Raw genomic sequence first — 23,964 nt, 5'->3', positions numbered from 1 at the left:
AAAGATATCTGAGGAGACTTTATTATGTAGTTTTGTTTGGCTGTTCAGAAGAAAACAGGTTTCAGGGTAACTCAAAGAATGTTTATGAAATTTCAATATAATTTTTCCTCAGCTGTTAAATTTCCCTACCTTCTTCCTTTAGGATGCCATACATCATTCCTGGTCTAGAGGGCAGGAAGCAATCTGTTTCCTATCCATATCAAATGCCACATAGTTATTTGTTGCTAAGGAATAGGACCAAGAAGTCTTCCATTACTTGTTATTGAATTTAAACAATTGGGAGCACATGAGAGAGTGAATCAAGAGATAGCTTTCACAGCATGCCATCACATTGATCACCATAGAGTCCACTAGCTCATTACACCACCAGGTATTCACATATGTGAGTCACTGCTGACTTTTTCTTCTGGCCCTCCCTTTCTTTTGCAGTTCCCAGACATCAGAAGAAAGTGCAATTGAGACAGGTTCCAGCAGCTCGACTTTTATAAAGCGCGAGGATGAAACTATAGAAGACATGGAAATGATGGATGATGTAGCAATTGATCCCTCAGATCTAGTGGAAGACAGCTTCCTGTAACCTGTTCCATTTAATATGGGAGAATAAACTGCAAGTTATACAAACACGATTTTCTCTATAACCACTTTTTTGAGGCATCCCCAAGAAGAGAACTTTGAGGTGGGAACTTGATGGCGTATTTTATAACAGAGCCCAACTTGGAACATCATTTTGGAAAAACAATATGATTTCTATCGTAATACATATCATGTGCATTTTTCTGTGCATTATTTTTCTATTATGGTGTTTGTTTCTTCAGAGCATATGTACACTGCCATTTTCATGAACGAAACATAAGGCCATGCAAAGTTAGTTGTGTGTTTCAAAGACTCTTTGCTACAGGGAAGATGGTACGTTTATTCAGATAATTGACTACATTTATTATTTTAGCAGATTACTTTGTACGTATATAATGATAACCATTGCTAAGAATGTAATCTGTGTACCTGATATTACATCAGATCATTATCTCTGTCACAGGAGAAAGGCAATGACAATATTGCTCCCCAGGTGGGTTACAGTAAGTTGTTTATCATTCTGCTTAGATATCAGTGTACATCATCGTCAAACATGTGTTCTCTTCAATGCCTACTTCCTACTAATTATCAATTATGATGTTCCTTTTGCAAAGCACAAATTTTGGAAGTTATTACATTGTAAAGAACACACTGCATCATTGCAAGATTCTACACATAACTGCTTCAATTGTTCGTACAAATTCAGAAAAATCAGTGATTCATGGAACATGGAACAGACTGACTACCATCTACATTGAAAAGCTATGACTTTGGAATTTACTGGTTTCATTGAGCCAGTGGATTGAGCCTTAGACTAAACTAACCTGTTTGTTAATACAACTGCTACAGAATTGAAGGATTCACCAAGCTTGGAAAATTGATGTGATTGACCTATTGCACATGATGAAAGCACCTCAGGAGTAATGAAGAGAATTCTTGCTGGAGAAGATTCCCTTTCATGTGTGCTAAAGCAGAAAGCAAAAGTGCCTCCTCTTTGAGTGAGGAAGTAGTGGGGAATTTGGCACCAGAAGATTTTGTTGTTTTAAATGTAAACAAATCCTATCAATGATGGTTGAAAAATCATAGAGATTTCTTGACCACAATCATTCCAACTAAAAGGATACCACAATGCCTGGAATATGTAAATAATGTAAATGTTATCACACTGACTAATATATCGGACATCAATTGGTTTCCATGCATGTAACATGTTGATTGAAGTTGTGATGTGAAATCACACTGGAGTAGGAGAAGAACCCTATGAGTAATCCAAAATCTGGAGCTGGGCAAATTAAAAATATTACAAAATAATGAACTGACATTTTTACAGTGTATTAATGGTGAATCTTGGACTGTCTGATGCAATATGAAATCAAAAGCAAAATTCAATTATTTTCTTGTAAGAATTTACTGTGTTGAATGATTCAATGGTAAAAGTTCATATAAGAGCAGTATGTGTTGAATGATATTTGTAACTCATCCATATTCTTCACAAACAACAGGCCCATATATAACAGGAATATTTAGGGCTTTTATTGCACAGCAAGCGAAGGCCTTTATAATCTATTCCAGGATCTGCATTAAGTTTTTTGATTTCTTTGTATGCGTCATCTATGTGTACAGAGATACCACGAAAACTTGCAAAACTGATCATTAATTTCAAACCTGAGAAAGCATTCAAATCAATTAACAAACGTTCAGTCCACTTAAATAACCACTTCCTAATCTGATGATTTAAATTCAAGTTAGTCATCACATTTACCACAGGAATGGCATCATATAATGTTGTCGTTAAGATCATCTGGAAGATTAGTAAACTCCACTTTGGGATCCCTCAGTTATTTGACTTGTTCCTGATTTGGTGAGATATTACATGATGTTCATCTATTTTTGATTGAACAAAGTGCATAATGAGCCTTTCCAGCCTTAAAGTGTATTGACTGTCAATAAGACATCATTGTTAGTTTTTAATTGTTTATTTTCTGACATCAGAATTGAACTTGCTATTGTAATACATGACAAATCCATTGGGTGGGACTGATGTATTTTAACTGCTGAAATATTAACATACTGCAATATACTATACATTCCATAGCACATTATACTTCCTGTATTAACCATGGCATTATAAGTTAATTGCAAGGGAAAACTGATAGCAAACTACTTTTCCGACTGCTTCTAGTTGTCAAGGCACATATTCTAATTTTAGTGATGTAACACATCCCTTAATGCTCAGGCCAATGTTGAAAATCACAAATTTTACCTGCATATCCAGTATTAAAAACAACTCATATATGTTAAGTGACAATGAGAACACCTTTTTGTTATAAAATGTAAGATAAACTGTAAAGAAAATAATATGTATTTTTTCAGACTGGATTGTTTAATGTTTCCATTTAAAGAAGGCTTTCAGACAATATCTTAAATAACCGGGTTAATGCAGCAGAAGAAATTGATGTAGCATTACCGAGGAAACATGACTTTACCTTTGAATGGCTTGAATGTTAAAATGTGGTCAAAATTTTATCCAATGGTCTTACTAAGTGACAAAGGACATTGGGGATATATAAAATGATGTTATACATCATTTCTGTATATATATATATATGTGTGTGCGTGTGTGTGTGTATATATATATATATATATATATATATATAATGTATTTCAGTGTAGTCATCTGAGTTACTGCCATACATTTATGTCTAGCTGTATCACTGCCTATGTTTATATTTTTGACTGTGATGTACTCCACAGGCACGTTACATGTTGCACTTTTGAATGTCTAAAGTAAAATATATTTTAAAAGTTACAAAAAAAGTTTCAAAGGGATCGAATTGTGAATGCGTAGCTGGACTGTATGTAGGTTAAAGTCTCAAACATTTTATTATGATGAAATTACACAAAGTTTTAAAGACTTTTTTAAAAAAAAAAATTCTTTATGTTACATCAAATACACATTTTCTAAACTCAGAATCTCTATTTCAATAAATTCAGATGAATTTAGTTATTGAGTTTGTTTTTCCCTTGACCTTACTGTGAAATGAATGTTATACTGAGCCATTTCTGATCATTGAGTTTGAGTTTGATTTATTCCTCCATAACAATGTCACCTCCACCATGCCTGAAATTTTGACAGGCAACTAATTGTGACTGTGTCATAACATAGATAGTGGGAAAGAAGCAAAGTTGCTCCTGGATCTGTCTCACATCAAAATAAATGAAATGCATGGAGCAAAATTTCCTTACCTGTTGTTACAGTTGCAAATGATGTTGAGCATGTAAGCATTAATGCAAAAATGAAAGACAATAACCCATACTGATGTCTAATTTGCTTATTAGGCAACAGAACTGTTCTGATGAAGAGTCGCCAGACTTAAAACATTAACTCTACTTTGTTCGCACACGTGATACTAGAGTTTATCCAGCAATTTCTGTTTTTGTTTTGGATGAAAGAAGCTGATTGACTGCTTGATACAGTGGTGAAAAGAGGTGATACAGCACAGATGCCTAGCTGTTGCAACAGAAATGAACAATGATGGTATCATGTAATAGGGCCCCTACTTCCATATTAAATAAGTTGATTCCTTGAAACTAATGGGAATTTTGGACAGCCAAGGTTAGGCCTTTTCGCAAATGGAGCCAGTGGTATTATCACTTGTTAGAAGCTGACAGGATGTCAGTCTTGAGCACACAGTGTCTTTACTGAACTGTCTGTAAAATGGATGCCTGCAGTAAGGGGACTTTTGATAAGAGGTTATATGACTAGGTCAAGCCCAGGTGCAGCTTAATACAGTTTTGCATGTCTATGCCAAACATGCCACTTTATGTGCAAAAACAAAATAAATTGCATGCATCTATACTGAGTTGTTCCTATGCCAACAATTGTTCTGTCATATATTAACAAAACTGATTGTGATTTTAGTTGATCCCTCTTCTGTCAGTCTGCTTACATGCATTGCATGCACACAAGTTGTCAGCTTTTGCTCCACCGTCTGTTGGTCTCTATGATGTGTTCTCTGGTTCAATGTCAAAAGTCTTCTCAGCTGACTCTGTTTACTTACACTTTTACCTTACCCATCTCTTTAACTTGCATCTCACTCTGTTTATTTGTCTTCAGTCAATGCAGCTGGTGGAACACTATAAGCCAGATTTTCTGAGGAGGGGCAATTTCACACAGATTACCACTCAGGCACTTCTGATATGAAAGAAGGAAGATCCACAATTCTGAGAGGAGATTCCAGTCAAAGCTCCTTCAGAAATGTGGAGCCATACTTCCATTCTCACAATCCTTTTGTAGTGCCAAACTGTCAGTGGAAGATAAACCACGCAACCTTTCACATGCCTTACTCTGACCTTTAAAGGTCCACATTACTAGTTTGATAACCTCTGTCATAATGTAAGTTAATAAGGTAAGTGTGAGGTTAGGGTGCCGAGGATAGATATCCAATAGGTAAGGTGTTCAGACAGTAGAGTACCATGTAAGTAAAGTAACGACTGAGGTGGGTGACACTGGGTAGGAGTTAAGGTTCCGGGTGGGTCGGATGCCAAATGGGTAGGTAATTGGGACATTGGGGTGATTGGGAGAAATCAGTTCTATTTGGAGAGTTTGTTGGGGAAATTGAGTGTCAGATATTCTGGGACTCTGGTCTAGTGGCATTGGTGTCAGGGCAGGTCTAAGGTGGGTGAATGTTGGGTTGGGTCAGTTCAGGTTGTGGATTCGGGGAGAAGGATGGCTAAGGTCTGAAGGCAGGGGCTCAGGTTAGTTTGGGGGCAGGGGGTCAGGTTCTGTCTGGCAGGGGTGGGGGAGGATATGGGGATAGAGGGAGTGCTGGACTAGTCACAAAGCAGGGATCAGGTTAGGTCTGTGGAGGAGAATATGGGCCTGGGTGGAGCACTAGAAGTGGGATTCAGGTTCTGGGGGGAGGGAGGGGTGGAGAGGGTGGGTGCTGGATCCAAGTTGGACTGTTTAAGGAGTGTGCATGAGGGATAACTGCGGATGTACGAGATAAGTACAAGGTTTGTTGAATAGATACTTAGGAGTTAGAATGGATCCCATAATTAATTAGGCACAGATGAGTCATCCAGATGAAGTCTTCAATTTCCTGGACAATTCTTTCAGAATCTGCTCCAATGGGGACTCTGCAGAATTCCCGTACACACCTCCCACCTGTTGGAACAATGAATGTCTGGCCATCAGAAAATGCAGGCCTTTGATTCTCTTTTTGCATAGCTTCGGTTACTTGCCTGAGTTTTCCTTTTGTTTCTGTTGAGATGTGTAGTTTTTACTTGCTGTCTATAAACTGGAATTACAGGTCTTCAGTTCTTGTGGTGTGCCCTTTGACTAATTGGTCCTCTCAACATGCCACCATAAAGCCACAACTTTATTTTTGAGCACTTCTATTTGAAATTGTCACATTGCCATGCCAATTCCAGTTGTGAAGTTATGATATTGCATGACATGCCAGCGCCCATCTGAAACTTGACCTTCACTTGATTATCTCCTGCTGCAGTGGGGTGACATTTGCAACCTCCTAATCTGCAGGAACCTTGCATCCACTATCTCCATAACTTCAACACTCCTGGCTATAAAATATCAGGTCCCAGGGACCTATCAAACTTCGGTTTATTAGTTTCTCCAGCACAATCTTCTTTCTAATATTAATTTTATCAACTCCTCAATCTTCCTTGAATGTCCAGGTTGAAGAAATTTCTCGTATCTTCCTCAGTGAAGACAGTCACAAAGAACTAATGTTGCTTCTCCGCAATTTCTCTACACCTAATATAGATTTTTCAGATTCTAATAAACTGTTTTCTTTTAATGTATCTGTACAAGTTTTACAGTCAGTAGTTACTTTTTCAAAGGCTACTTTACTCACATATTCAATTTTCTCTCTCTCTCTCTCTCTCTCTCTCTCTATCAGTTTCTTGGTCCTTTTTTGCTCGAATCTAAAATGCTCCTAATTGATCAGAGTTGCAATCAAACTTGAAAAATGGAGGAAGCTGTTTATGCTCTGAAGCTGTTGAATTCAATGTTGAATTCTAGAGGCTGTAGGTGGAGAATGAGGTTCTGTTTCTCAAGTTTGGGTTGAACTTTATTGGAAGATTGCAGCAGACCAAGATTGGAACTGTTAGGAATCAAGCAAGGTGATTTATGGAAATAGCAAACAACTGGAAGGTCGGGTCATCCATATGAGCAGAGCAAAGGTGCTCCACAAATCGGTGACCCAGTCTGTGTACCGTTTCAGAAATGTAATGGAGACTGGATTGTGAGCAGTGAATAATAAACTAGATTGAGGGAAACACAAGTGAAATGCTACTTTACCTAGAAGATGTATGGGGCTTTGGACTGTGAGGAGGGAGGAGGTGAATGGGAAAGTATTACACGTTCTGTAATTGCATGGGAAGGTGCTATGGTGGGGGGAGGGGGGGGGTGGTGGGGGAGGGTGATGAGAGGTGAGGAAGTGTTAGGAGTGATGGAGAAGTGGACCAGGGTGTTCCAGAGGGAATGGTCCATGCAGAATGCTGACAGTGCAGGGAAGGAGAAATTATGATTGGTATTGGTGTCCTGTTGGATTTGACTGAAGTAGTGGAAGATGATCCTTTGAATGTGGAGACTGTGGAGACCACCAGAGGCATTCCTCTGTCAGTTGTTCTTGGTACCCTCAGCATCTGTTCTGCTTGAAGAAAGTGAGGACTGCAGATGCTAGAGATCAGAGTCAAGAGTGTAGTGCTGGAAAAGTACAGCAGGTCAGGCAGCATCTGAGGAGCAAGAGAATCAATGTTTTGGGCATAATCCTGATGAAAGGATTATGCCCTAAGCGTCAATTCTCTTGCTCCTCGGATGCTGCCTGACCCGCCGTGCTTTTCCAGCACCACAGTCTCAAATCTGTTCCACTTGCTCTGCCTCTGTCAACAGCATTAAAGCCTTCATTTCCAGCCTTTTTCATCTCTGAAGGAATGTCATTGGACTCAAAATTTAAGCTCTGCTTCTCTCTCCATCGATGCTGACAGGCCTGCTCAGTTTCTCCTGCATGTTCTATCCTGCTTTTGTATTCAAATTTTCTTCTAATAAGGGATAACATTCCAATAGTTGTCTTAATTGCTTGCTGCATCTGCACATTAACATCTCGTGACTCATACATTAGATAACAATCCCACTGCAATGTGGATTTCTGCAGGAATTCTCTATTTAAATAATATTCTCCTTTTTTATTCTTTCTGCCAAAAAGAACAACTTCACATTTTCCCATATTATACTCCATCTGATAAATATTTTGCTGTTCATCCCAACTTCAGATATCTATCTGTAACTTTTTTATGCCCTCTTCACAACATACTTTCCAAACTTTGTGTCATCTGCTAGGTCTTTGAACCCCTTATTGATATATAATCATAGAATCATACAACATGAAAACAAATCCTTCGGCCCAATCAGTCTATGCCAACCATAATCCCAAACTAAATTAGTCCCACTTGTCTGCGATTAGTCCACATGCTTCCAAACATTTCTTATTCATGTACTTATCTGAATGTGTTCCAATGTTGTAACTGCACCCGTACCCACCATTTTCTCTGGAAGTTCATTCCACACAGGAAACATCACTCTCTGCATAAATATGTTGCCCCTAAGTCCTTTTCTAAATCTTTCTTCTCTCACCTTAAAAAATATGTCCCCTAGTTTTGAAATCCCCCATCCCAGGGAAACGATAGCTGCTATTCACCTGATCTATGCCCCTCAAGATTTTATAAACCTCTATGAGGTCATCCCTTAACTTCCAACACTCCCGTGAACAATGTCCCAGCCTAACCTGCCTTTCCTTATATCTCAAACCCTCCAGTCGCGGTACCATCCTGGTAAATCTCTTCTGAACCCTCTGCAATTTAATAAAATCCTTCCTACAACAGGGTGACCAGAATTGGACGCAGTACTTCAGAAGACGCCTCACCAATGATCTGGCCAACTTCTACATGATATCCCAACTCCTATACTCAAAGATCTGAGCAATGAAGGCAAGCATGCTAAATACCTTCTGAACCATCCTGTCTACATGTGACACAAACATCAAAGAATAATGTTTTACAATGCTACCTAAGGCCCTACTTTTAATACTCTAAGTCCTGCCCTTGTTTGTTTTACCAAAATGCAACACCTCACATTTATCCAAATTAAACTCCATCGACCATTCTGCAGCCCAATGTCCCAATTTTTAAAAATTCATTCATGGGATGAGTGCATCATTGGCTAGGCCCAGCCTTTATTATCCAAAGGGCAGTTAAGAGTCAACTAACTGCTGTGGGTCTGGAGTCACATGCAGGCCAGACCAGGTAAGATTAACAGTTTACTTCCCAAGAGGACATTAGTGAACCAGATGGGCTTTTTTTCTGATAATGGGCAATGGATTCATGGTCATTATTAGACTCTTAATTCCAGATTTTATTTATTGAATTCAAATTTCACCATTTGCCATGGCGGTATTTGAACCCAGGTCCCCAGCACATAAACTTGGTCTCTGGATTAACAGTCCATTACCTCCCCAGTTGATCAAGATCTCTTTGTAAGCTTACATAGCCTTCTTTACTGTCCACTATACAACCAATATTGGTGTCATCCACAAACTTACTAACCCCGTCTTCCATATTCTCATCTAGATCATTTATATGTGTGGAGCCACCATTGATCCCTGTTGAACACACAATAGGCCTCTAGCCTGAGAAACAACCTCCACCATCCCTCTCTGTATCCAATTGACAAGGTCACTCTGAATCCCATGTGATCTAACTTTACTAATAAGACTACCATGCCAAAACTTGTCAAAGGATTTAATTAAGTCTAAGCATCAACCACTCTACCCTCATCAATGTTCTTGATTACTTCCTCAAAAACCTCAATCAAAGTAGTGAGACATAATTTCCCTTGGATAAAACCATGTTGACTATCCCTAATCATTCCTTGCCTCTCCAAATTCATATGCTGTAAATCCTATCTTTCAGAATCACTGACAATAACTTACCTACCCCACTGAAGTCAGACTCACAGGCCTATAATTCCCAGGCATCTTCTTACATCCCTTCTTAAATAAAGGCACAGCATTAGCCAATCTCCAGTCATCTGACATGTCATCCATAGTTACACATGATGCAAACATTTCTCCATTTAAGCTGGAAAAACTCTTGCGGGATTCCAGTCCTTGCATCCTTCCTTCCAGAAAAAGACTCATCTATGCACTCACTGATTTCTGCTAGCCAGTTAATCTTCTATCCTTGCTAATAAGATAACATGAGCTTTTATTTTGAACAATAGCCATTTATGTGGAACCTTGTCAAATGTCTTTAGGAAATCCAAGTACAGGCTGCCCTTTATCTATACCATATGTTCCTCTTCATCAACTCCAATAAATTGGCTAAACACAACTTTTCTTTCACCAATCCATGCTGACTCTTCCCAATTACCTTGGATTTTTTCCCAGTGCCCAGCTATGACATCCTTAATGATTAATTCTGATAACTTCCCCTTGACAGATGACAAGCTAACTGGCCTAGAGTTTCCAGTCTCCTAGCGCCCTCCCTTCTTGAGCTGAAGGGTTATATTTGGTACTTTCCAGACTGATGGAACCTTTCCAGAACTTAGTGAATTTTTGGAAAACTGACAACAACACATCCTCTCTAACATTGGCAACCTCATTGAAAAATGTAAGATGAAGTCCATCTGGACTTGAAGGCTTGTCAGTCTGAAGCTCCAACAGTTTGATTACTTTCACTGTACTCATGTTTGTAATTTCACCAAGTTATTATCTCCCTTCCACCTACTATTATAGGATTTTTTTTTGTATTCTCTAAGCTGAAGGCATGAGCTGAATATTTGTTCATTCCGTCCATCATTTCCATATTGTCTACCATTAACTCCCAATCTCATGCTCATGTCATTCATTTTTACCTTCCAAAAGAACTTCCTTTCCTAGTCAAGAGTGTAGTGCTGGAAAAGCATTTTCCAATTTAATAATTGGAAAAGCATTTTCCAATTGGAGCTCAGAGTCAAGAGTGTGGTGCTGGAAAACCACAGCAGGTCAGGCAGCATCTGAGGAGCAGGAGAATCGACGTTTCGGGCATAAGCCCTTCATCAGGAATTGATTCTCCTGCTTCTCGGATGCTGCCTGACCTGCTGTGGTTTTCCAGCACCACACTCTTGACTCTGAGCTCCGGCATCTGCCGTCCACATTTTCTCCTAACTTCCTTTCATACTCAAATTTCTATTTCCTGATTAATCTTTAGTCATTCTCTGCCATTCTTCTATATTACAGGTTTGTGTAATTTGATCCTTTTCTCTTCACTTCTTTAATTAAATATGGATGATAGGCCCTTTCTTTAGAATTTTTCTTTATTGTAGGTGTATTTTCAATGTTTCAAAATATCACCTTCAATGCCTGCCACTGTTGCTGTAATGATTTGTTTCCTAGACTACAAGTCCAGTTTGCATCAGTGAGATCAGCTTTCTGCCTGCATAATTATCGTTATCCAAGTTTAAAATACTAGTTCTAAATCCACTCTCCTCCTTTTCAAACAGAATCTAAAATTTAACCATATTGTGGTTGTTACTGCCTCGGGATGTCTTTACTTTGAGGCCATTAGCTAATCCCATCTCATTACCTAGCATCATATCTGGAAGAGCCTGCTGTCTGGTTGGTGTGGCTGTTAGAAACTGTCTTGAAAAAATTCAATATGCTCCCTCACCCAAGCTATCAATGCAATGTGATTTTTCTATTTCATTTTTGACTAAAATCATCCATGATGATTATTTATTTACCTTCTTGGGATTTGGCGATGATGGCTGAACCAGCATTTATTGCTCACCCTAGTTACTGCTGAGAAGGTGGTGGTGAACTGCCTTACTGAACTATTGCAGTCCATTTGATGTAGGTGGACCCATAGTGTTACCAGTGATGGAGTGCCTGGAGTTTGACCAGCTATACTGAAGGAATGGTGATGTAGTTCCAAGTCAGGATGGTGAGTAGCTAGGAGAGGGGTAGAAATGGGTTAAAAATAGCTACAAGACTGTGAGAGTTAAAATCAACAATGCTCAACAGAAAATTCAAAAAACCTTGTTCTGACAAAACAATTGGTCTTTATTAACAAGGAAGCTGTATACAGAATGGCTGAATTTGGAAGGGAGAGAGCTGATCGCAGCTCTGAGCTTCTCTCACAAGTTCACACTTACAGGGAGAAAAGCAGAAATCTTTGTACTTAAAACTTATCGATAGCTATCAATAATTATCACCAGAGGTTTGTCATCCATTAGATCAGCACATTTGAATTATGATATGTGTTATCATTTCTGAGGTTTATCTTCCCAAAACATTGTGTCACATACATCATCCCATAATCTTTCCTTGTTGGGGGCTCAGAGGAATTTATGGAATGTCCTTATTTAGGTTTAGTCAGTATCCCAGAATTTATGTGGAGCCAGCCAATCAAATCCTGACGAGGTCTACCGAGGTTAAAGAATTTATATGGATTTAGCCTACGTGAAGTGCTGCTGAGGTTAGCAATGCTTTGACCTTTGTCAACTTGTGTTGTGTTACAACCAGGGGTTGGCCAGTTTTCCCATCATGCAACCATCTGTTTCACACAATTCCACAGAGGAACTGACAGAGAGTAGTGTTCCCATATATCTGCTACCCTTGCCTTTCTGGATAGCAAAGGTAGAGGGATGAAAGGTGCAGCCAGCGGCTGCTGCATCTTGAAGATGCTATGCATTGATGTCACGATGCATTAGGAATAAGTGAATGCATGTTTTAAGGTGTTGGAATGCCAGCTGAGTGAAAGCTTTACTCTAGGCAGTGTCAGGCTTCTTGAATATTGTTGGAGTTGTATTCGTTCAGGCAAATGGGGAGTATACCATTACACTCCTGACTTGTGCATTGTAAATAATGGACAGGCTTTTAGGAGTCAAGAGGTGAGTTGCTCACTGCAGATTTCCTAGCTTCTGGCCTGCCTTTGCGCCCATTGTATTTCTACAGCTTGTCCAGTTCTATTTCTGATTAATGCTACTACAGCCATAGGATTTTGATAGTGACAGATTCAGTGCTATTGAATGTCAAGAGACGATGGTTGGATACTCTAATAGAACATGGAACAGCGCAGCACAGGAATGGTCCCTTCAGCCCACGATGTTTTGCTGAACATGATGCCAAATTAAACTAATCTCTTCTGCCTGTCCTTGGTCTATATCCCTCCGTTTCTTGCATTTTTGTGTGCTTATCTAAAAACCCCTTAAATGCCCCGGTTGGATCTGCCTCCACCAGCCCTCCTGGCAGTGCATTCCAAACACCTACTCCTCTTTGTGTAAAAAACCCATCTCTTACATCTCCTTTCAACTTTCTCCTGCGGTCCTTAATAGCATGCCCCCTAGTGTTACACATTTCAACTTTGGGGAAAGATTCTGACTGTCAACCCTATCCATGCATCTCATAATTTTATGGACTTCTATCAAGTCTCCCCTCAGTCTCAGCTCCTTCAGAGAAAACAAGCCAAGGTTTTCTAAGCTCTCTGTATAGACCAGGCAGCATCCTGATAAACCTCTTTTGCACCCTCTCCGAAGCCACCGTATCCTTCTGTAATGTGGTGACTGGAATTTAATGCAATATTCTAACTGCAGCCCCAACCAAAGTTGTACAAAGCTGCAACAATTCCCCAACCAATAAAGGCAAGCATGCCATATGCCTGTTTTACCACACTATCTACTTGAATAGTCACTTTCAGGGAGCTACGTACATGAATCTCAAGACCCTACTATACATCAATGCTGTTCAGGATTCTGCCATTATCTGTATACTTTTCCTTACCATATTTTCTCCTAAAGTGCAGCACCACACATTTACCCAGGTTAAACTTCATCTGCCATTTCTCTGCCCATTTCTGCAACTTATCTATTTCCTGCTGGACCCTTTAACAACTTTCTATGCAATCGACAACTCCACCAATCTTTGTATCATTCGCAAACGCACTAACACAATCATCTACCTTTACAGCTGAAAATGTGTTGCTGGAAAAGCGCAGCAGGTCAGGCAGCATCCAAGGAACAGGAAATTCGATGTTTCGGTCATAAGCCCTTCTTCAGGAAGATTCCTGAAGAAGGGCTTATGCCCGAAACATCGAATTTCCTGTTCCTTGGATGCTGCCTGACCTGCTGCACTTTTCCAGCAACACCTTTTCAGCTCTGATCTCCAGCATCTGCATACCTCACTTTCTCCTCCATCTATCTTTACACCCAAGTCATTTATATATATCACAAACAGCAGAGGTCCCAGTATGGATCCTTATGAAACATCACTAGTCATGGCCCTCCAGCCAGAAAAACACCTTTCCACCACTAGCCTCTGCCTTCTGTGAGCAAACCAATACTGAATCCAATTGGCCAGGTTATTGTGGATCCCGTGCATCTTAGTCTTCTGGATGAGCGTACCTGGATTTTGTCAAAAGCTTTACTAAAATCCATGTAGACAATAGTTCTACCCTCAATGATCACTTCCCCCAAAAAAACAAGCAAGTTAGTAAGACATCCAGCCCCTCACAAAGCCGTGCTAACTGTCCATAATTAGGCCATGCTTTTCCAAATGCATGTAAATCCTATCCCTAAGAATTCTCTCCCATAGCTTCCCAACCATTGGTGTGGGACTCATCGGTCTGTAGTTTTCTGGATTATTCTGAATTCCCTTCATGAACAGAGGAACATTAGCCACTTGCCACTTGTCTGGGACCTCTCCTGTGGCTAACTAGGACACAAAGATCTTCGTCAAGTCCCTAGAATTTCCTTTCTTACCTCTCTCAATAACGTGCAGTGGATACCATTGGGCCCTGGGGACTTATGCACTTTAATGCTCTTTAAGAGATCCAATACCGGAGATCCAAGATGGCGGCGACTCAGCAAGTCTGAGTTTACAGTGCTCTTCCCAAAACCTGGGTAAAGTGAGTTACTCACCCCCCCACACTTACCAAACCACCCAAAAAAATTTTCTAACCTTAATTAGCTGCTTACTATTATATTTAAGCAGTTTAATATTAAGTGGATAATGAGTAAACCAAAGGGATCCCGCAGCTCTCAGAAAACAAAGACCCCTCCCCCACCCTCCTCTCCTCCTCCGGCTGTAGCTGATGTAAAAACAGGCCTTGAAGAGATGATTGCCAGGCTGGAAACGACACTCGTCAATTTCATCGCAGAATCCAGACAGAGATGGAACTCATTCGAAGAAAAGTTACAAAAGCACAGCCAGGCTCTCGAGGAATTACAGGGCCGAGTGAAGGGGGCGGAGCTAAAGGCCACGACCTCCGAGGCTGCAGCACAAACAGCTGCAGAACAGGTGCGAGCTCTGGAGCAGAGAGTCCGGGCCTTTGAAATCTACATGGATGACCTGGATAATAGAAATCGGAGAAAGAATATCCGTCTTCTGGGCCTCCCTGAACAAGAAGAGAAGGGACAGTTAGCAGTATTTCTGGAGAGATGGCTGCCCCAGCTTTTAAACCTGGGGGCTGAAACTGACCGGGTAAGGGTGGAGTGGGCCTACCGGGTCGCAGTACGCGGATCTGGCCCAAACCAGCGCCCACGCCCGGTCCTGTTCCGGCTGCAGAGATATAGGGAGAGGCAGATACTCCTGGATGCCTCCAGAAATCTTGGAAAGGATCCTAAAGCCATGATTCATGAAGGATCCAAGATTATGTTATTTCAGGACTTCTCCCCGGCTTTGGCACGAAGGAGGAAGGCGTTTGATGAGGTGAAGAAATGTCTAAGGAACTTAAATATTCAATACACCTTACGCTACCCAGCAACGTTATGCTTTAACCACGAAGGATCCGAGTATAATTTTAGATCACCAGAAGAGGCTAAGGAACTTTTAGACTCGTTTAAATAAATCGTAAGAGACAATTAATGTTGGCTTGCCTCTTCCACACTCTATGGGGAGAAGTGGATACTTTACTCTACTTTACTTTTGCTTCTGGGAGCAGGGTTGTCTTCCCTTGCTATTTTATGTTATTATACTTAACTGTAATCTGTTGGAGTTGTAATTTTATAGTTATGTGTGTTTGTACGTGGCATTGATGCTATCAGATATACTCAGGTATGGGTGGGGAGGGGTGGGGGTGGGGCGCTCACTGTTAACTCTAGCTCGGTATTATATCTAAATCCTATTAAGGAGCGCCCGGGTCAAGGGTGGGACACTGTTTGGGAGAGGATATGGTGGACCTTTAGAAAGGAAGTAAGGTCCCCTGAGAACAAGGGGGAGGATCTCCATTCAAACATGTTTTATTTTTTTTGTTCTTATTGTTTGGAAATAGTTTCCTTTTTATTATACTGTTATGAGTGTATTAGAGAACATTTTCTCTTGTTTGAAGGATGTAAGTGACTCAACTATACACTCTGGATAATTGTGGATTAGATTAGTAGTTAACTGAGTTTCATTGTTTTTCTTTCTTCTTTAGTATCATTCCTTTGAATTTTGATGATTATATATTTAAGATCTATTTTTATATTAATGTTTGTGCTTGAAAGTTCTGTTTATTTTTGTAAATCTGTCAAAATATTAAATTTCTAATAAAAATATCTTAAAAAAAAGAGATCCAATACCACTTTTTTCTTGATCTCAAAATGCCCTAGCATAGTAGCATGCTTCACATAAATCTCACTATCCTCTATATCCTTTTTCTGGGTGAATACCAACACAAAGTACTCACTTAGGATCTTATCGACATCTGCCTCCTAGCACAAGTTCCCTCCCTAATCCTTGAGTGGTCCTACCTTCTGCCTAATTATCCTCTTGTTTTTAATGTATGTATAGAATGCCTTAGGATTCTCTTTAACTTTACTTGCCAAGGTCATTTCATGGCCTTTCCTTGCTTTCCTAATTCCCTGATTGAGTTCTTTCCTGCTTTCTTTATACCCCTCATAGGCCCTGTCAGACGTTAGCTACCTAAATGTTACATATGCTTCTTTTTTCCTTTTGACTAAATTCACAACCTCCCTCATTTTCCAAGGGTCCCTTACCTTGTCATTCTCGTTCTTTCTCCTTACTGGACTATGTTGTTCCTGAACTCTGATCTGTAGGTCTTTAACTAATTTCCACATGTCGAATGTCAACATCTCTTGTTGGAGATGGTCATTGCCTGGCACTCATGTGGCATGATTGTTATTTGCCATTTAGCAGCACAAATGGAGACATTGTCTTGATCTTGTAGCATTTCAACATGAATTGTTTTACTATCTGAGGAATCACGAACAGTGCTGAACATTGTGGAATCATCGGTGAAGATCCTCACTTCTGACCTTACGATGAAGAGAAGGTCATTGATGAAGCAGCTGAAGATGAATGGGCCTAGGACACCAACCAGAGGGACTCCAACCAAGATATCCTGGAGCTGAGATGACTGACCTCCAACAGCCATAATCTTTTCGACAGGTACGAATCCAATCAGTGGAGTTTTCCACTGATTCCCACTGACTCCAGTTTTGCTAGGGCTCCTTAATGCCGCAGTTAGTTAAATTTGGCCCTGATAGCTCTCACTTTACCTTGAATTCAGTTATTTTACTTAGGTTTCAACAAAGGCTGAAATGAGATCAGGAGCTAAGTGACCCTCAAAGAACTCAAACCACGCTTCAGTGAGCAGATTATTGCTGAATAGGTTTGCTTGATAGCACACACTATGCTTTCTGCTATACTTTGTTCCATATTGTGGTTGGGGGTCGGTTAGCTGGACAGCTCATTTGCAAAATAGAATGGTGTCAACAATGTGGATTCAATTTCCACAACTGGCTGAGATTACCATGAAGTACTCTCCTTCTCAACCTCTCTGCTTGCCTGAGGCATGGTGACCCTCAGGTTAAACCACTACCAGTTGTTTCTGTCTGCTAAGAGAATGGTCCTCTGGGACTATGATGACTTTATTATGGTTACTGTTAGGAAGCTCAGTGACCACCTCTTATACTGCTGGAACAGATAAAATGGAGTAAGGCATTCTGGTAAATATTATTGCTTTGATTTCAATGTGAAAAATGATTTAAATGCTCTAATCTTACTTCAGGATTTAAATGACAGTATAATATAATTGACAAAAGAAAGATGTGGAGCAATGAGAGTCTTTTTAATATCCCAGGATATTTCAACCTATTATATGCTGACTGTAAACACAGTAGGACCAGATTAAATTAAAATCCAAAGGGAATTAACTATAACTTAAAAAGTCAAATTTGCAGGACAATGGAGAAAGTTCAGAGGAATGAATATTCTAAGAACCAATAGGAGTATAATGTGTGGAATGACGTCCTTCTGTGCTGTAAAATTCTATGGTTTTAGATACAAAATTTTGAAGTTTCAGCGTTCAGATTTTTGACATCTAAATTGCTCAAGTTATTTGGTTGCTGCAGAAACTAAACAAACATCATTTGCTCCTACAAACATTTTGCTCTCACAGCTTTTCTGTGCATCAACGATTCATAGTCTACTCAATTCCCCCGAACAAACATTGCAGAATGTGAAAAGAGTTAACTGATCCTTCAGTAGATGTTGTCCACAAATGTGAGTTTACCTTTAATTGGGTTTTCATTTGGAGACTTACACTTCAAACAATGGCAGATACAAATGGGATTGAGTTATGGTATCTTCTTCTACATCTGTTCATTTTCACACAGACCACTGGCTCCTGCTTTATCTCATCCTGTTCCCCTAACTGATAAATTATGTCTCATTAGGCGATGTTTTCCCACTAGCTTCTTTATTGTACTAACTGATTAAATAATGCTGGGAACTTATCAGATGGCATCCATATGAGAAAAGCTGCACTGTCTCCAAAGTTCACAACAGACTCTGAAGGCACTTTTCGCAGACTGCTTAAAGCAGCTGGTACAGTTCTAATACTGTTAAACTGTGAAGCATTTGGCAGTACTTCCTCTCAGACTGAGTATGGAAGTAGTTTATCAGTATGAGGGACTTCACTAAGGGAGTGGGTGGGTTTTTTCACAATTACATTCTCCTCAGCCTATTACACTGTATATGCATTTCCAGATAAACACCGGATCTAATGGGGAGGGAGTTCTAAAGCCTTCCCCGCCTTTAGCAATTAGGCTCCAACCTTAAAAGGCAAGCAGGATGCTCATCACTTTCTGGAGCATTACTCAATCGCTGTTCATCACCCCATATCAATGTTGCACATCCCAGAGACCAGACAAAGTCCACAGTTCAGGTACATAACTCTTTGAAGTTTACATCACATTTGACAGGGTGGCTAAGAAGGCATTTAGCATGCTTGCCTTCATTGGTCAAACCTCTGACTAAAGCAGTTGGAACAAATGTTGAGGCTGTAGAAGACATTGGTGAGCCCTCTTCTGGAATCCAGTTCTGGTTGTCATGTTATAGGAATGATATTATTAAGCTGGAGAGAGTTACGGAGAGATTTACCAGGATCTTGCTGGGAATGGAGGGTTTGAATTATAAGGAGGGGCTGTTTAGATTGGTTTTTTTTACTGGAGCATAGGAGGTTGAGGGGTGACCTTATAGAGGTTTATAAAATCATGGTGGGTGTAGATAAGATGGATGACTAGGGTCATTTCTCTTGGGTTGGGGATTTCAATACTAAGGGGCACACTTTTAGGATGAGAGGAGAAAGATTTAAAAAAGACAATAGGCAATTTTTTTTTACAGAGAGTGGTTCTTGTATGGAATGAACTTCCAGAGGAAGTGGTGGATATGAGTACAGTTACACATTTTAAAAGACATTTAGATAAGTAAATGAATATAAAATGCTTGGAGGGAAATGGGCCCAGCATGGGCAGGTCATACTAGTCTAATTTTGGGATTATATTCGACAAAGAATTTTTTTCTCTGAACATCAGCTGCCACAGTTCAAGTAATCTTAGTTGATCACATCAAAATGAAGTCAAGCCAATTCCAAGGTTTTCTTGGAAGTAAGAGGATGAAGTTGATTTGATTTGATTTATTGTTATCACATATACCTAAGTGCAGTGAAAAGTTTTGGTTTGTGGGCAGTACAGGCAGGTTACAGCCAGCAAAGATATACAGATCATAGAATGAGACATATAGGGTTACAGCTGCACAGGAGGTGCACAAAAGCAAGAGCAACAATAGATTTGAGATGAGAGAGGTCAATTCAGCAGCCGATTAACAACAGGGAAAAAGCTGTTGATACGTGTGTTTAAGCTTCAGTATCTTCTGCCTGATGGAAGAGAATATTCCACCCACCTTGAAAAAAATCAAATATGACAACAAAACCGCTACTAAAAACGGGCAACTGGCTTACAAAGAAGGTGGGCAGGTCAAAAAGAGGGTCCCCGGAAAAACGCAGCAGGTTCGGCAGCAGGAGAGTCAACATTTTGGGCATAAACTCTTTTTTTTCTCCTGCTCCTCGGATGCTGCCTGACCTGCTGTCTTCTCCAGCACCACACTTTATGACTCTGACTCTCCAGCGTCTGTAGTCCTCACTTTCTCCGAGTTACAAAGAAGGTGGCCAGACAAGAAGGTAAAGCCAAATCCAGTTACAGATCTTGAGAGTTCCTTGGACTGTGAGAATAAAAAAAACTTAAGGAAATTAATGTTTCATGATTAGTTTAGTTCAGAGTATATTGATCAATTAATTTAATATCATGTGACTCTTTAAATTACAACCAATGCAGGACCTTAATAATGTGGCTGCTTAGTTTCACTTGACAGAGGAGTGACAGTGTTTCAAACGGAATAAAAGTGACAAACTGTTAATGTTGAAGCTACATTTTTCACATCGTTAAGTCATTATTGAGAACCAAACAGATGAAAGGAAGACAACAGCTGCATTCTATATTTTTAATTCATAGCGTTTTACTTGGAAAAACAGTCACATTTTTGCTAAATACTTCAAGACTTATCTTTTGTAACAATGTATGGTTGGTTTTGGTAAGCAGTGTTTTTCTTCTTGACTTTTGTCATTGAAATCGTATTGATTGAATATAGAAGGATGACACATTTTTACATTGTTTATTTTTTGTACAGTCTTTGCATAACTTGTATAACTTTGTAACCTACTCTCTGATTTCATCTGAGTACTTTATGATTTTTATTGTTAGATTGACACTAAAAGTTTTAAGCAACTTTGCCACTCCATTCATTATTTTAAAAGAAAATGATTCCGAACACTGCCAGTTTGAGAGAGAAAAACATATTGAGCTGATGACCTATAAACCAGACAGCTATTGATAGGTTTTTGTTTTAATGAGGCGTTTGTGTCAAATAAGCAAAATCTGGAAATGATGAGCTCAAGTATTATTCATGAGGACAAAACTGCATACAACCCCTATTTTAAACACATGGCCCCTAAAAAATGAAACATTTTGTTATCTGTTTGTTAGGCTGTAAAATTCAACGAGACAGTGGGTAAAGGTATAAGGAGCAGGGTGACCTCACCAGTGAATTACATCTTGAAAGACAAATTAGTAGGTCATGGGAAATGATATCAGTGGATGACCATTAATGTGAAATAAACCACTCAGAAATTAGGTATACACCCTGTAACTAATCCAAGGCTGACCAGTTTAATTTCATGGAAGTCATAGGTATTAAAATCAAAAGATGAAAGTTGAATATTGAAAGTCCATTTTCACTACAATTGTTGCTCATGCTGTGAACGTGAATGGTATTGCTCCTCTTACTGTTCAGCAGTTCTGGAAGGTGGCACTCACTCACTGCCTACGCTACTCCTACAGTACAGTGAAATGCTGATAGCATTGATTTCAACCTTTTGGAGCGACGCTCCCAAAAGCTAGTGTGCTTCCAATTAAGCCTGTTGGACTATAATCTGGTGTTGTGTGATTTTAACTTTGTACACCCCAGTCCAACACCAGCATCTCCCAATCATATCTTGAAGAAGTTCTCCTCCTCTCTTTACAAAGAGTTCTCCCCAGCCCCACCCCCTCCCATTTATCTCTCCACCCCAGAGGCTCCCTGCCTTTTTCCTGATAAAGGAATCCAGCCTGAAACGTCAATTCTCCTGCTTCTCGGATGCTGCCTGACCTGCTGTGCTTTTCCAGCACCACTCCAATCTTGCCATTGAAGGATAGGCCTCACCTCTCACTCTGTAAGTCCTGTATTCCAATGTAATTGAAGTACACAATAGATGAATTGGCGTTCAAGGATTTCAAAATTACTCGTCAAGCAACAATAGCATTCTCTGAGGACAAATGCTTTGAACAGCAGCTTCTCACTTGGCCATGGCCAGAGCTCTGCAGTCTCTCTTTGTCTCCAAAATCTTCGCAGCCTGTCAGCTCCCAACAGTATTCTCACTTCAATGACTTTGCTAATTATTCAGGAAATAAGCTTGTCATCCTATTAAATCAGAATTGTTGATTTAAACAGAAGTTATTGCTCTATTTGCATTTCACAATGATATATCTGACACCTCCAAATGGATTGCAAATTTGCCCTGGTGAAACCTGATGGTGCCAGGATACTAACCCAACATCACTTTTAGGGGGTTTAGCTCCTTTCAGGATTCAAGTGCACCTCCCCTTGCTCATTAGAACTGCCTCTTTAGTCTTGTCTGCTGTCTGTATTATCTTAAATTGTCCCCTTTTTTCTCCTCTCTTCTCCTTTCCCTGCCTCTGTACTTAAGAACTGTTCCAACATTATCCAATTCTGATGAAAAGTCATCAGTCTAAAATGTTAACTTTGTTCTTCTTTCCGCAGATGCTGTCTGACTTGCTGGTTATTTTTAGTATTTTCGCTTTCTAGATCCAATCAAGGGATTAGGCTTGATTCATATTGCTGGGTTAGCATTAGGGGTGATGAGTTGGGTCATGTGAACAGAGAACTAGGTTAAATGTTACAAATTACTGCAATTCGCAGAGAGTCCCTGAACTCTAGTACAACGTGCTGCTGTTTGCAATAAGTGTGGAATTGCTTCTTGTCCTGAAAAAGGACAAATCTCTAGATGTTATCCATAATGTGAGGTGATATTGGGAAAAGTGACTTAATTGTGGTCAACAGGAACCTCATTAACTGAAGTTCTTTTCTAAATTGATTGAAGGTACTTTCCACCTCCCAGGAGATTGTGTGATTGCTGTTTTGGAAACAGGAATGCTAGACAGGGCTTGGGCATTGCTCTTGGATAGGGAGTAGAGGAGGGTGTTTAATTTTCTGCAGAATTTTGACATTCATGTGTTTGGTTGAGTTCAAGATAAAAGACTTTGGCAGGCTCTCTCTCTTTTCAGAAATACTCACATACAAAAACTTGTAGTGACTTCACTAAACATTCAAATCAGCATGCTCATCGTTAAATCATTGAATCACATAAGTATTATAATGCAGATGGAGGCCATTTGGCCCATTATGTCCTCACTGACCTGCCAATTGAGTGCTTACAATGAAAGTCAATCTACTGCAAAATCCTTTGAATCCTGTGCATTTTTCCCCTTAAAGTATTGACTCTATGACTATGGATGCATCAAATTGAACCACCACAGTCCTCAGCAGTGAATTCCAAACCCTAACCACTCACTGGGTGAAAAACTTTTTTAATTTCACTTTGCTTTCTTTGCACTTACTTTAAATCTGTGCCCTTTCATTCTTGATCCTTTCATGATTGTAATCAATATCTGAGCTGAAAATGTGTTGCTGAAAAAGCGTAGCAGGTCAGGCAGCATCCAGGGAACAGGAGATTCGACGTTTCGGGCATAAGCCCTTCTTCAGGAATGGCTTATGCCCGAAACGTTGAATCTTCTGTTCCTTGGATGCTGCCTGACTTGCTGCACTTTTTCAGCAACACATTTTCAGCTCTAATCTCCAGCATCTGCAGACCTCACTTTTTCCTGTAATCAATATCTCCCAATTTATCTGGTCCAGTTCCCACATGATTTTGAAAATCTATATCAAGTCTCGTCGCAGCTTTCTCTTCTCTATAGAAAACTGTCCTAACCTCTCCAAGTTATAAAGAGGACATAATTACAAATGCTTCATATTTATGCACCAAAAGCTTTATTCTTTTTTTCCCAGGTGTTGACTGTTTCATGTGTACTTTTCTTATTTGTTCTTTTCACTACTTTTTCTTATTTTGAACTTCCAACTTTGGTAGTTTTCTCAGTTTGCATGTCTGTTTTCCATTTCAACATTTGTCTAGTCACAATCTTTTAACTGAATCTTACAAATGATCTTGAGAGCAGGATGATGAGTTAACTATTCCAGCTTCGAACAGTTGTAATCTGTGCATAGAGCTGTAAGTGGGGACTGTCTGGAAAAAGTGAGTCACATAACATGTGCACTGTAATCACATTATCTTGTGTAATAAATATGTTGTAACGATCCATCTGGACAGTATTTATGCCGGCAGATTGTGGGTTTGACATTGAAAGAACGGAGATGTTTGTGC

The 23,964-nt window shown here is 39.8% G+C and overlaps 1 protein-coding gene across 2 annotated transcripts in view; it reads left to right on the top strand.

The window, feature by feature from the left end:
• pdgfra (platelet-derived growth factor receptor, alpha polypeptide) overlaps window positions 1-3,576 on the top strand; it is a 47,937-nt gene extending 44,361 nt beyond the window's left edge. For both annotated transcript variants that reach the window (XM_060824163.1, XM_060824170.1), the window contains exon 23: window positions 430-3,576. In XM_060824163.1, the coding sequence (XP_060680146.1) occupies window positions 430-577 (148 nt within the window). In that variant the 3' untranslated portion in view covers window positions 578-3,576. The remainder of the gene's footprint in view (window positions 1-429) is intronic.
• Window positions 3,577-23,964: the final 20,388 nt, after the last annotated feature.

This window comes from Hemiscyllium ocellatum, chromosome 1 (genome assembly GCF_020745735.1).
Source record: "Hemiscyllium ocellatum isolate sHemOce1 chromosome 1, sHemOce1.pat.X.cur, whole genome shotgun sequence".
NCBI classification, from domain to species: Eukaryota; Metazoa; Chordata; class Chondrichthyes; order Orectolobiformes; family Hemiscylliidae; genus Hemiscyllium; species Hemiscyllium ocellatum.
The sequence above is the reverse complement of the archived record's forward strand: the minus strand, read 5'-3'. Positions and strand labels throughout refer to the sequence as shown.